The sequence below is a fragment of the Oncorhynchus clarkii genome, chromosome 9 (genome assembly GCF_045791955.1).
Source record: "Oncorhynchus clarkii lewisi isolate Uvic-CL-2024 chromosome 9, UVic_Ocla_1.0, whole genome shotgun sequence".
NCBI classification, from domain to species: Eukaryota; Metazoa; Chordata; class Actinopteri; order Salmoniformes; family Salmonidae; genus Oncorhynchus; species Oncorhynchus clarkii.
This window is the reverse complement of record NC_092155.1, coordinates 49,288,951-49,302,443: the sequence shown is the minus strand read 5'-3', so window position 1 is coordinate 49,302,443 and position 13,493 is coordinate 49,288,951. Positions and strand designations below refer to the sequence as shown.

General features: G+C 44.0%; 1 protein-coding gene across 1 annotated transcript in view; it reads left to right on the top strand.

The window, feature by feature from the left end:
• Positions 1-13,493, top strand: part of LOC139416469 (multiple epidermal growth factor-like domains protein 6) — a 76,124-nt gene that overhangs the window by 51,265 nt on the left and 11,366 nt on the right. The window contains exons 22-23 of the mRNA XM_071165096.1: positions 724-852; positions 8,356-8,484. Coding sequence (XP_071021197.1) covers positions 724-852; positions 8,356-8,484 — 258 coding nt within the window. The remainder of the gene's footprint in view (positions 1-723; positions 853-8,355; positions 8,485-13,493) is intronic.

The window sequence follows — 13,493 nt, the reverse complement described above, 5'->3', positions numbered from 1 at the left end:
GTGCCTGCGTAACAGAGAATGTATTATTTTGCCTACAAAATTGCAAAGTACATTTGAACAGCATACTATATTTAGCTGCTATTCAAGCCTCCACATCTGTTCATTTCCTTGAAGAAGTAATGAACATCGTTGATGCTAAGTAATGGTAGCATTCCCTCCCTTTCCAAAGACTATACATACAGGACAGTGGCTGCACCCTGATTCTCTACCCTTCTCCCTAATGTGTGCAGTCATTCAATAGAACAGACTATACATGGAATACAGTGGCTGCACCCTGATTCTCTACCCTTCTCCCTAATGTGTGCAGTCATTCAATAGAACAGACTATACATGGAATACAGTGGCTGCACCCTGGTTCTCTACCCTTCTCCCTAATGTGTGCAGTCATTCAATAGAACAGACTATACATGGAATACAGTGGCTGCACCCTGGTTCTCTACCCTTCTCCCTAATGTGTGCAGTCATTCAATAGAACAGACTATACATGGAATACAGTGGCTGCACCCTGGTTCTCTACCCTTCTCCCTAATGTGTGCAGTCATTCAATAGAACAGATTATACATGGAATACAGTGGCTGTACCCTGATTCTCTACCCTTCGCCCTAATGTGTGCAGTCAACTTTTTCACTCCACTTCCTGGATCAAAATGGAATGGACTTGTGTACGTTTGAAATATGGTGGGAATCTAGCTTGTGTTTACAGCGATGTGTATCTTTCTTTCAGAATGTGTCGAAGGCTTTTATGGACAAGACTGCCAGCATCACTGCCTGTGTCACAACGGAGGGGTGTGTGATCAGTTCTCTGGGCGCTGCTCGTGCTCCAACGGGTGGACTGGGGCAGCCTGCGAACTGGGTAAGTGGTGGATCAACTTCCAAGACCAAATAGGGAAGAAGGGGGGTTGGGAGAGTTCCAATGTACTTAGGCCCTCTACAATAGTTAAAGGGATATTGCGAGATTCTGGCATTTAAGTCCTTTGTTCTACTTACCTAAAGTCAGATGAACTCGTGGATACCATTTGATTGTCTCAGCCTTCTGTATGAAGGAAGTTAGCGGTTTGCCAGAATCTTGCAGTATCCCTATAATACAGTAGCAGATAACGTTGTAACTTGTCATAATGCAATAACCTTTTAACAGGGTAATGTAATAAGTTGTCAGGTAATGTAGGCTAATAGACATGTCGAACAGATAATGTGATCTTTTTTCCGCTGTAGTAAGTTGGTGTGTTATCCTGTGGTAAATTACGTTATTAACAACCTTTTGGATGAGTAATTCACTTCAAACGGATCATGTGATATTCCAAAATCACTGTCGTTAAGATTTACATCATTTATTTTCCTGGTGATTCGCTGATCTGTCCGCTATATGTGCTGGCTAGACCGAGTTACAGCTATGTATGCCATACAGACACCATATAATAAGTCCTTCATAGAAGTCTGACTTCAACCTCCTGTATGTGCCCCTCCCCCTCCCATTGTACTGTATCTCAGCATATTTTCGAACAATGGCTGCAATAAGTGGTTTTTCCACTCACAAACGGTTGTGGTGGTGTAGATGTGAGCCATCAAAGGTGAATTCACAGTTCTTAACTGAGCACTTACAGTGCATTCGGAAAGTATTCAGACTCCTTCCCTTTCTCCACAATTTGTTACGTGATATTTCCTTTTTTTAAATGTTTAATACATTTAAAAAATGGTATGCATAGGTGTACGAGTTGTGTGCTAGTAGTATACAACAGACACCTCGGTGCATTCAGCATGTCAACCTTTTTTACGATGTATTGAATGGCATCCGAATAGCAAGTCAGTTGGTGTGTTATACAAATACATTTACTGTAAGTAGGCTTTACATGACAAGGGAAGTGGGTTATGGAGGAAGCAAAAGAGAGAAACCATATCATTTGTTGGGTCATTTCTTACCAACGGGCTGTGGGGAAAAAAACGTCAACTACCGACTGCCTTAAACAGAATAAAACAAGTATTGGCATTGAGAATGTTGATGCCAAACCATGCAGATCTGTGACATGAAATAGTCTAACACCTCACACACTGAAGGGTGATAACTTGAGAGGAGCAAACTGCTCCAGATTAAACATGCTATTACCAGGATCTAATCTTCTCATTCTCCTCTTCATCTTTAATGTTGGCATTCAACCCCAGTCTTTGACCATAGACGTTGCTTACAGTCTGTTGCTTGGATGTGTACCAGTATAGCTCTCTCATCATGGCCTCTTGTGTGTGACGTCTTCTTTCAAAACTCACTGTTTTCGAGAGAGAAGCTACATTATGGCCAGATTGGTCACAAAGATCAGATTATGCAGTTATACAGAATAAAAAAATGTAATACATCGAACATCTTCCTCCTCAAGGCAGCTGAATCAACAACCTTGTCCTCCTGGAGTTCTTTTGTTACATGGGGACTTGTTCACTTCTTCATGAGCCCAGATTGCAGAGGGGTCTTCCGCATAGAAGAGCTCAAGGAGCAAAGTGAAACTGTATCATTTGAATGTTTGTTTAATGTCTCTGACTGTCCATTACATTATTATTATTTTTACCTTCACACAAAGTCTTTCAGGTGTATAGGTCTTCGGATGGCCCTACCAAGCTTTGTGTGGGGAGTGTTGATTACATCAGGAGGTGCTTGACCTGAGATGTTTGAATCTTCTTGTTGAGGTGCAGCGTTCACCTCTAGGTTGCGTTGGGCGTCAACTACTGCTCTGTTTACTGGCTCTGTGCCAGGCTCCTCAACAGTAGGGAAATCCTCCTCCATTGCTCTGCTCTTCCTCAGGTGTCTCCCGTTCCTCCTGAAGACTTGTCCCTGTTCTGTCTTCACCTCGTAGGACTCTCGCTCAACAGGTCTGACTACTGTGGCCCTCTGCCACCACTGTTTCTGTCCTGTGAGTAGCTGAACTCTCACCCTGTCACCTCGCTGCAGCTCTGTGAGGTCCTTAGCAGAGGTGTCGTACTACTTTGCCTGTCTCTGCTGTTTTTCTTTCAACTTCTCCAGTTGACAGTTTGCCATCACAGGTCCCAGAAGATTTTCACTCATTATAAGTAGTGTCTTTTTACGTCTTCCCATGAGCGCCATTGCAAGGCTGCTGTCTGTTCCTTGTGAAGGGTATTTCTGTGATCCAGCAGGGCCAGGTACGGGTCAGCACCTGCTCTCTTTGCTTTTGCCATCAGTCTTTTGGCTGGTTTTCACTGCATATTCCACTTTTCTATTTCTGTGTGGGTATCCTGGAGATTATGTTTTACGTGTAAATTCCCAAGCCTTGCTGAAACTTCGGAACTCGTCTGAAGAGTACTGGGGACTATTGTCTGAGTAAAGGATGTCAGGTATCCCGTAGGGTGCAAAGTGTGTCTTCAGTTTTCAAATGACTGTTTTTGACTATGTGTTCTCCAAATGGTCTACTTCCCAGAAGTTGGAGAGATAATCAACTGTGACCATGTAGTCTCTGTCGTTGAACTGGAACAGGTCAGTCCCTATTTTTTCCCAGGGATGCTTTGGTGCTTTGTGTGACCTCAGCGTCTCTTTCTGCTGCTTCACACCCCATGCAGTGCAGGTGCTACATCGTGCCATATATATATATATCTTCTCAGCTGCTCAGCATGTCTTCATGCCCAGCCAGTAAACACGCTCGCGAGCCCTTCTCAGACATCCCTCGATTCCTATGTGTGAGGAATGGATTCTCTGCATTATCACTGACCTGGGGGCATTAGGCACAACGACTCGCTCACCTCTGAAGATAACTCCACTTTGCACACTCAGCTCATCTCTGTTGTGAAAATACATGGCTTCTTCCAAGGGTACATGTTCTTTCACTTCAGGCCACCCCTGCAGGATCACATTTTTCAGTGTCTGGATCTCCCGGTCCAGCTCAGTGGCTCTCTGGATGTGCTTTAGTCTCTCGCTTGACACAGGGAGGTAGTGTATCATATTGATTGATTCCACTTCGACCTCCACATGGCCTCTGTTGTCTTGTTCTGTGAGGTACGCCTGCTCAGGCAGTCGGCCAGCACCATATGTTTTCCCAGAACGTATCGGAGACTGACCTCGTAGTTTTGGAGTCTCATGAGCATGCATTGTAGTCTTTTTGGTGCGCTGAGGAGAGGCTTTGTCATGATGCTCTCTAGAGGCTTGTGATCTGACTGCACTTCCACAGTTCATCCATGTGTGAATTGGTGGAACCTCTCCATGCCAAACACCACTGCAAGCAGCTCCTTCTCTATCTGTACATACCCTTTATCAATCTCTGTCAGGGTTCTGCTAGCAGCCCCTTCTCTATCTGTGCATACCCTTTATCAATCTCTGTCAGGGTTCTGCTAGCAGCCCCTTCTCTATCTGTGCATACCCTTTATCAATCTCTGTTAGGGTTCTGCTAGCAGCCCCTTCTCTATCTATGCATACCCTTTATCAATCTCTGTCAGGGTTCTGCTAGCAGCCCCTTCTCTATCTGTGCATACCCTTTATCAATCTCTGTCAGGGTTCTGCTAGCAGCCCCTTCTCTATCTGTGCATACCCTTTTTCAGTCTCTGTCAGGGCTCTGCTGGCGTATGCTATTGGTTGTCCTCCATGCATCAAGGCTGCTCCTAACCCACTCTCTGAAGCATCACATTGTAGTACAAACTGCTCTGTTGGGTTGTAGTATTTCAGCACAGGGGTCTGTGCACTGGTATCCCTGATTTTATTGAAAGCTTGTTCATGTCTCTCTGACCACTCCCACAGTGAGTCCTTGTGTGTTAGCTGTCGCAGTGGCTCGCAGAGCCCCGTGGCGTGGCTGCAGAACTTGGCTAGGTAGTTTACCCTGCCCAGGAAGCGCTGCACCCCCTGCACATCTGTAGGCCTAGGCATCTGTCTGATGGCTGTCCCTTTTCCTGGGTCCACTTTCAACTCCTCTGATGTTAGCATGTGGCCAACGTAAGGCACGTCCTTCAGCCTGAGCTGCAGCTTCTCTGGATTCAGCTTGATATTGAGCCTCTTGCATCTGTCCAGGAGCATTCTCAGGTTTTTGTCATGGTCCAGAGTCTCCGCTTCATCGTTGTCTCCTTCTCCCACAATCAGGATGTCATCTGCAATGATTTTGACTACTGGAAGAACTTCCATTGCCTGGTTCAACTTCCTCTGAAAGATCTCTGGGGCTGGACTGATTCCCATTGGCATGCACAGCCACCTATAGTGTCCCATGGGAGTAGAGAACATGGTGAGAGAGCTGGATTCCTCCTCCAGTTCCACATGCCAAAATCTGTTTTTACATCGCAAACAGAGAACACGTGTGCTCTGTTCAGATCTGGCAGTGGGAAGTGGGTAATGGCTCCTCTTGAGCACCTTGTTGAGAGATTTTGGATCAATACACTTTTAGTTTTCCAGACGGTTTCTTCACTACGATCAGGCTGCTAATCCAATCTGTGCTTTTTTTCAGCTGCTTTTATCATCTTCTCTAGACCACCGAGCTCCTCTTTGAGTGGTTTATATAGTGCTACTGGCACTCTTCTCTTTGGCAGCTGGACGGGCCCAGATGAGAGTTTAGACAAATATTTCACTTCCAGCTTCAGTTTGCCGGGTAAGCATCCATCTCCCTGGAATACATCAGAGTACTCCTGTTACATTTGCTCTTTTGTCCAGGATCCTGTTGTTTTCTTGATGGGCAGGATGTTGTGATGCTGCACAGTAATAAACTCCATTGCCTGGATAGCCTTACTGCCTAGAATGGGCCTGTGCACATTCTTGTTGACTACGATGAACTCAACTCGGTAGGATTTCTTATTGCGTGGATTGATCACTTTAAGTGTACATTTCCCCAGTGGCGTCAGAGTTCTCTTGTTAAACATCACCAATACCTGACTGCAGAGCTCTAGGTGACTGGCTTTTGTGAGGTTTGCAGGGATGACGTTACAACTAGCACCACAATCTAGCTGAAATCTAACCAACTTTTTGTTGACCAGCATGGTTGCAAAGAGAGCTGCATTGGGGTCTGTGGTTTTCTTCTGTACCATGTTGATGCTCTCTGACTTTGGCCCTAGTGTGACGCAGAGAACATCCTCACCGCTCTCTGAGTCAGCTGATGCATTTTCCATTGCCAGGACTCTGTTTCTCTTGCTGATCTCTGATTTCTGATCTCTGATCTCTCTTGCAAACTGTAGAGAAGTGATTGTTTTTTTCACAGGATTGACATTTGTCTCCATGTGCAGGGCACTCTTTCACTCTTCACTCTTTCTTCAGGTTCTCACAGCACAAAGTCTCAATTAGGTTCTCATTGTTTCCGCAGCTGATCACTTTGTGATGCTGTAGTTTGTCCGCCATGAACTGGAGGTTGGCGTGGGTTTTGCAGAGGCATGTATCCCTATCCCGGACTGTTGGATTGACAACCTAAAAAATACGTATTTTGCGGAATTCATAGAAGACATTTTAATCTGAATATTCCCTCTTAAAATTCTGAAAAAGGTTCTGAATTGTGCCATTCAAGAAGCGCTTCTGCTTTTCTTTCTTGTGTGTTCTTTTTCCCTGTTGTTGCTCTACTGTTGACATCCCTTTCATAGAATCTAGTGATTTTCTCTTCTGTGGCTGTGCTAATCATGTTACACTGCTCTTTCCTGTAGTATTGAAGACTTGTTGTCCTGTTTCCATTTGCCCTCATTTGTTTTGCTGAAAATCCAAATTCTCTGTTTGCGTCTTTGACCAGGCCATACTTTCTCAGGATGTTCGTAAAGGATCGGTTTTTATTTTGTTTCTATGTCTGTAACCTCTGTGCTGTTTTATGTGGAATCTTCTAAAAACAAAGAAAAATACTTAAGTTTTCCAATTGTCCACACCTTGGAGCATTTTCTAGATTAAAGGAATTTAAAACATGATTAGATAAGCCTAAAGTAAAAAAAAAATAAAAATTAAAAAGTAATAACATAATGGATTTTTGTCATTTCCACCACAGTTAACTTCTTGACTCTACTTGAGACGCATATGTCTCAAGTAGGCACCTGGAAATGCAAATGCGCTACGCTAAATGCTAAATGTACTCGTTAAAACTCAAACCTTGATCAAAATTCACAAGCAGGGTATTGAATTAAAGCTACACTCGTTGTGAACCTAGCCAACAAGTCAGATTTTTAAAATGCTTTTCGGCGAAAGCATGAGAAGGTATTATCTGATAGCATGCACCACCTGAAAATGCCTGAATGCGACGTAAACAAAGACTCTGCCTATCCGACGCAGCACAAAACGCAGAAATAAAATATAAAACATTCATTACCTTTGACGAGCTTCTTTCTTGGCACTCCTATATGCCCCATAAACATCACTATTGGGTATTTTTTTCGTTTAAATCGGTCCATATATACCCAAAATAGCTTTCTATGGAAGCTGTGTCATTCAGAAAAAAACATCGTTTTTAAACGCTGCGTAATTTTTTAAAATTAAAAAAGTCGACGATAAACTTTCACAAAACACTTCGAAATCCTTTTGTAATCCAACTTTAGGTATTAGTAAACGTTTATAATCTATCAAAATGATTACAGGGCGATGTATATTCAATAGCTCCTCGTTTGCAAATCAATGGCTGCCAATGTCCACATTAACAACATCCGGGTGGAGACTGGAAGAAACGGAAGCCAGATAGATGGATTTTCCAACAATAAATTCAATTGAAAATGACGACAATGGCGACATCGTGTGGAATTTGTATGAATTGCATGCAGGTCGATATTAAATTTTGTCCTCTTTTAACAACCCATGGAAGAGACTTATGGAAATTATTTTTAGCTTTCAGAGAGCAGTTTTTCTTGCGTTTTTCAATGAAACACACGATCTGTTATAGTCACAGCCGTGATTTAACCAGTTTTAGAAACTTCAGAGTGTTTTCTATCCACACATACTAATAATATGCATATACTATATTCCTGGCATGAGTAGCAGGACGCTGAAAAGTTGCGCGATTTTTAACAGAATGTTCGAAAAAGGAGGGGGTAGAAGTAAGAGGTTTTAAGTTTGTGATGGAAATTATGCTTCTACTGTTTTTGGAGAAAAATGACAGACTGCTTAGCATGCTTTGGCAAGTATTACAGCTAGCATATACAGGTAGGTTACACTAAATACATAAAACATATTTTAAAAAATCAAAATTCTACCACAAATTAAATACATTTATAGCCTGTTTGGAAATGACTGACAATAAAAATAGTAATATTTACCTAGATTTTTCTTCAACTTCTGGACTTCACTTCTGGAACAACTGTCTCCTGCAGCCATGTGATTCAATGTCACAATAAGTTTCCATGGTAACTAAGTTAACATTCTCGTGACAAAACTTTATTAATGAGGAATTATTCTTGTCTCTCTTCCTGTCTCTCTCTCTCTCTCTGTCCCCAGAGTGTGCCCATGGCTGGTTTGGGGCGGACTGTGCTCAGCCCTGTGAGTGTTTGAATGGTGGTGTGTGTGACCATCGCATTGGAGAATGCAGTTGTGGCCCAGGCTGGGTAGGACAGCACTGTCAGACAGGTAAGGAATAAGAATCCTAACCATGTTACTGTAAAATGACATTCTCCAAGATGGCGTAGCAGCAAGATGTTTGTTTTTGTCCCGTGTAAATATTCAGCTATTTTTTTTAGACCTAACTGGAACCTCCATCAGAAGCTAGCCTTCAGAATCTAGCTAGCTAATTAGCTACTAGCTATTTAGTCATTGTTAGCCACTGCTAGCAGTCTTTACCTTTAGCACAGACACCAGCCGCTTTAGCCCGGATAACCCGGATAATATCTGCCCTGAGCATATCGGACTGCTTTTTTCCCCCCACTACATCACCGGATTCCTGCCGCAAGCTCTGGACCATTACACCGGATCATCACAGCTAGCCAGCTGCTACCGAGTGGCTATCGTGGCTAACACCCTTGTCCAGAAGCAGGCACTAGTTAGCCTGGAGCTAGGCCCATTCTCCCAGCTAGCAAACGAAGTACACCAACTACAATACCTCTCTTTCCAATTGGCCTGGACCCTTTTTCGACACGGAGCCCCACCGATCCATCACAACTGGTCTGCTGACATATTTCGGCCGATGTGCTCTCAACCGGCCTCTGCGTCGTTGATGTCAGTGAGGACCCAGCTACTAGCCCTGGCCTGCTAACTCTCTGAGCGTCGTGTCTCCCGCTGTTTTGTCCATTGCTGCTTATTGGACACTGTGATCACTCAGCTACACAGTTGATGCATACTGGACTGTTCATTTTGTTTATCTGTCGGCCCCAGCCTCGAACTCAGGCCCTGTGTATAGTTAACTGACCTTCTCTGCCCATTCATCGCTATTTACCCGTTGTTGTCTTAGCCCTCCCAATGAACACCTGTAATTGCTTTATGCCTCCCTCTAATGTCAATATGCCTTGTATACTGTTGTTTAGGGTAGCTCTCATTGTTTTGTTTTACTGCAGAACCCCTAGTCCCCCTCTACATGCCTCGGGTCAGCTCCCTTGCCCCACCCCCCACACATGCGGAGACCGCACCTAGCATAACTGATGCCTCCAGAGATGCAGCCTCTCTCATCGTCACTCAATGCCTAGGTTTACCTCCACTGTACTCGCATCCTACCATGCCCTGAATTTATCCTACTACGTCCAGAAGTCTGCTCCTTTTACTCTCTGTTCCGAACGCACTAGCCGTACCCTTATCATACTCCTCCTCTGTTCCTCTGGTGATGTAGAGGTTAACCCAGGCCCTGTGTGTCCCCAGGCGCTCTCTTTTGTTGACTTCTGTAACCGGAAAAGCCTTGGGTTCATGCATGTTAACATTAGAAGCCTCCTCCCTAAATTTGCTTTATTCACTGCTTTAGCACACTCCATCAACCCTGATGGCCTAGCTGTGTCAAAATCCTGGCTTAGGAAGGCCACCAAGAATTCTGAAATTTCCATCCCCAATTACAACATTTTCCGTCAAGATAGAACTGCTAAAGGGGGCGGAGTTGCAATCTGCTTTAGAGATAACCTGCAGAGTTATGTCCTACTATCCAGGTCTATGCCCAAATAGTTTGAGCTACTACTTTTAAAAATCCATCTCTCCAGAAATAATCAGCTTGTTACAGACCCCACTCAGCTCCCAGCTGTGCCCTGGACACCATATATGAATTGATTGTCCCCCATCTATCGTCAGAGTTTGTACTGTTAGGTAACCTAAACTGGGAAATGCTTAACACCCCAGCCGTCCTACAATCTAAGCTAGGTGCCCTCAATCTCACACAAATTATCAACGAATCTACCAGGTACAACCCCAAATCCGTAAACATGGGCACCCTCATAGATATCATCCAGACCAACGTGCCCTCTAAATACCTATGCTGTTTTCAACCAGGATCTCAGTGATCACTGCCTCATTGCCTGCATCCATTATGGGTCCACGGTCAAACGACCAACCCTCATCACTGTCAAATGCTCCCTAAAACACTTCTGCGAGCAGGCCTTTCTAAACGACCTGGCCCGGGTATCCTGGGAGGATATTGACCTCATCCCGTCAGTAGAGGATGCCCGGTTGTTCTTCAAAAGTGCCTTCCTCATCATCTTAAATAAGCATGCCCCATTCAAAAAATAAGAACAGATATGGCCCTTGGTTAACTCCAGACTTGACTGCCCTTGACCAGCACAAAAACATCCTGGGGAACACTGCACTAGCTTCGAATATTCCCCACGATATGCAACTTTGCAGGGAAGTTAGGAACCAATATACACAGTCAGTTAGGAAAGCAAATGCTAACTTTTTCAAACAGAAATGTACATCCTGAAGCAACGTTTTGGGACACTGTCAAGTCAATGGAGAATAATAACACCTCCTCTTAGCTGCCCACTGCACTGAGGCTAGGAAACACTGTCGCCACCAAAAAATCCAGGATAATCAAGAATTTCAATAAGCATTTCTCTACGGCTGGCCACGTTTTCCACCTGGCTATCCCAACACCAGCCAACAGCTCTGCACCCCTCGCAGCAGTGTTCAGAGGGTTCAGTTCTCGGGCCGACTCTTTTCTCTGTATATATCAATGATGTCGCTCTTGCTGCGGGGGATTCTTTGATCCACCTCTACGCAGACGACACCATTCTGTATACATCTGGCCCTTCTTTGGACACTGTGTTAACAAACCTCCAGACGAGCTTCAATGCCATACAACACTTCTTCCGTGGCCTCCAACTGATCTTAAAAACTAAATGCATGCTCTTCAACCGATCACTGCCCGCACCCGCCCGCCTAGCATCACTACTCTGGACGGTTCTAACTTATTATATTTGGACAACTACAAATACCTAGGTGTCTGGCTAGACTGGAAACTCTCCTTCCAGACTTTGTTGGCAATGACAGAGGTCAAACGTTTTCTGTTAGTCTTCACAATGTTTTCACACACTGTTGCTGGTATTTTGGCCCATTCCTCCATGCAGATCTCCTCTAGAGCAGTGATGTTTTGGGGCTGTTGCTGGGCAACACGGACTTTCAACTCCCTCCAAAGATTTTCTATGGGGTTGAGATCTGGAGACTGGCTAGGCCACTCCAGGACCTTGAAATGCTTCTTACGATGAAATAGTACCCGCAAATCACCGGTCTCAATGTCAACAGTGAAGAGGCGACTCCGGGATGCTGGCCTTCTAGGCAGAGGTCCTCTTTATAGTGTCTGTGTTCTTTTCCCCATATTCATTTTTTATTTTTATTGGCCAGTCTGAGATATGGCTTTTTCTTTGAAACTCTGCCTAGAACTTTGCAGCTCTGCCTAGAAGGCCAGCATCCCAGAGTCGCCTCTGGTTAGAGCTAATTTGCGCTGCGTTTTGTTCAGGTGGGTCATGTTTCGGAGGACACATGAACCGACCTTCGCCTCTCCCGAGCCCTTTGGGGAGTTGCCTGTTTGTCTGGTTGCCTGTTTCGCAAGTTTTGGGGGGAATTAATACATGTCACATATCAGTTTGCAAACAATGTAAAAACAAACATGGTCTCTCATTTTGTTTTCTGCTTTCTTGAGAAAGGCAGCTAGAAAATGCAGGTGTTTCAGCCTAGCTCAGTGCTTTCTTTGGTGGAGGGGCAGCCAATGGAAAATACAGAGCGTAGGGGTTGGCAATCTTCTCTAGTTGCCCCGTGATTTGCTCAGTGTTCTGTCACTCATGGAGACACTACGTCACCTCAAAATCTACAGGGCGAGCTTGACCCTGCTGATCATCTATGAACGTTTGAACATCTTGGCCATGTACTATTATAATCTCCACCCGGCACAGCCAGAAGAGGATTGGCTACCCCTCAGAGCCTGGTTCCTCTCTAGGTTTCTTCCTTGTTCCTGCCTTTCTAGGCAGTTTTTCCTAGCCACCATGCTTCTACACCTGCATTGCTTGCTGTTTGGGGTTTTAGGCTGGATTTCTGTATAGCACTTTGTGACATTGGCTGAAGTAAAAAGGGCTTTATAACTAAATGTTATTGATTGATTGATTGATTGATTGATTGATTGATTGAACGTTCAAGCCCCCTTGGGTGCTGCCATATATTTACATTAGAAGTGCCCATCCACGAAGGCTCAAGTTAATTGGGCACAGATAACGTGACGTCAAATCACGTTATATCCTAAGTTATATCATAGCTTTGATTGGACATGTCAACATCACGCCCTTACCATAGAGAGCCCTTAGTTCTCTATGGTGTAGTAGGTCAGGGCGTGACTAGGGGGTGATCTAGTATATATATTTCTATGTTGGTGCTAATATGGTTCCCAATTAGAGGCAGCTGTTTATCTTTGCCTCTGATTGGGGATCATATTTAGGTAGCTATTTCCCCACCTGTGTTTTGTGGGATATTAATTGTTGGTTAGTGTGTTTGGGCACTACGTCCTCACGGTCCTTGTAAGTTTTGTTGTTTTGTTAGTTTCACTTAACCTCTAGCACTTAGCCATCCCGGATCCGGGATCGTGAATACAGCCTCAAGCTTATTACCATAACGCAACGTTAACTATTCATGAAAATCGCAAATGAAATGAAATAAATATGCTAGCTCTCAAGCTTAGCCTTTTGTTAACAACACTGTCATCTCAGATTTTCAAAATGTGCTTCTCAACCATAGGAAAACAATCATTTGTGTAACAGTAGCTAGCTAGCGTAGCATTTAGCGTTAGCATTAGCGTTAGCATTCAGCAGGCAACATTTTCACAAAAACCAGAAAAGCATTCAAATAAAATCATTTACCTTTGAAGAACTTCAGATGTTTTCAATGAGGAGACTCTGTTAGATAGCAAATGTTCAGTTTTTCCTGAAAGATTATTTGTTTAGGAGAAATCGCTCCGTTTGGTGCGTCACGTTTGGTTACCAAAAAAACTCAGTTATCAAAACGCCGAACTTTTTTCCAAATTAACTCCATAATATCGACTGAAACATGGCAAACGTTGTTTAGAACCAATCCTCAAGGTGTTTTTCACATATCTCTTCGATGATATATCGTTCGTGGAAGTGTGCTTTCTGTCCTGAATCCCAGGAGAAAATGCCCGCAACTGAAGATTACGCACCAATTTAGAC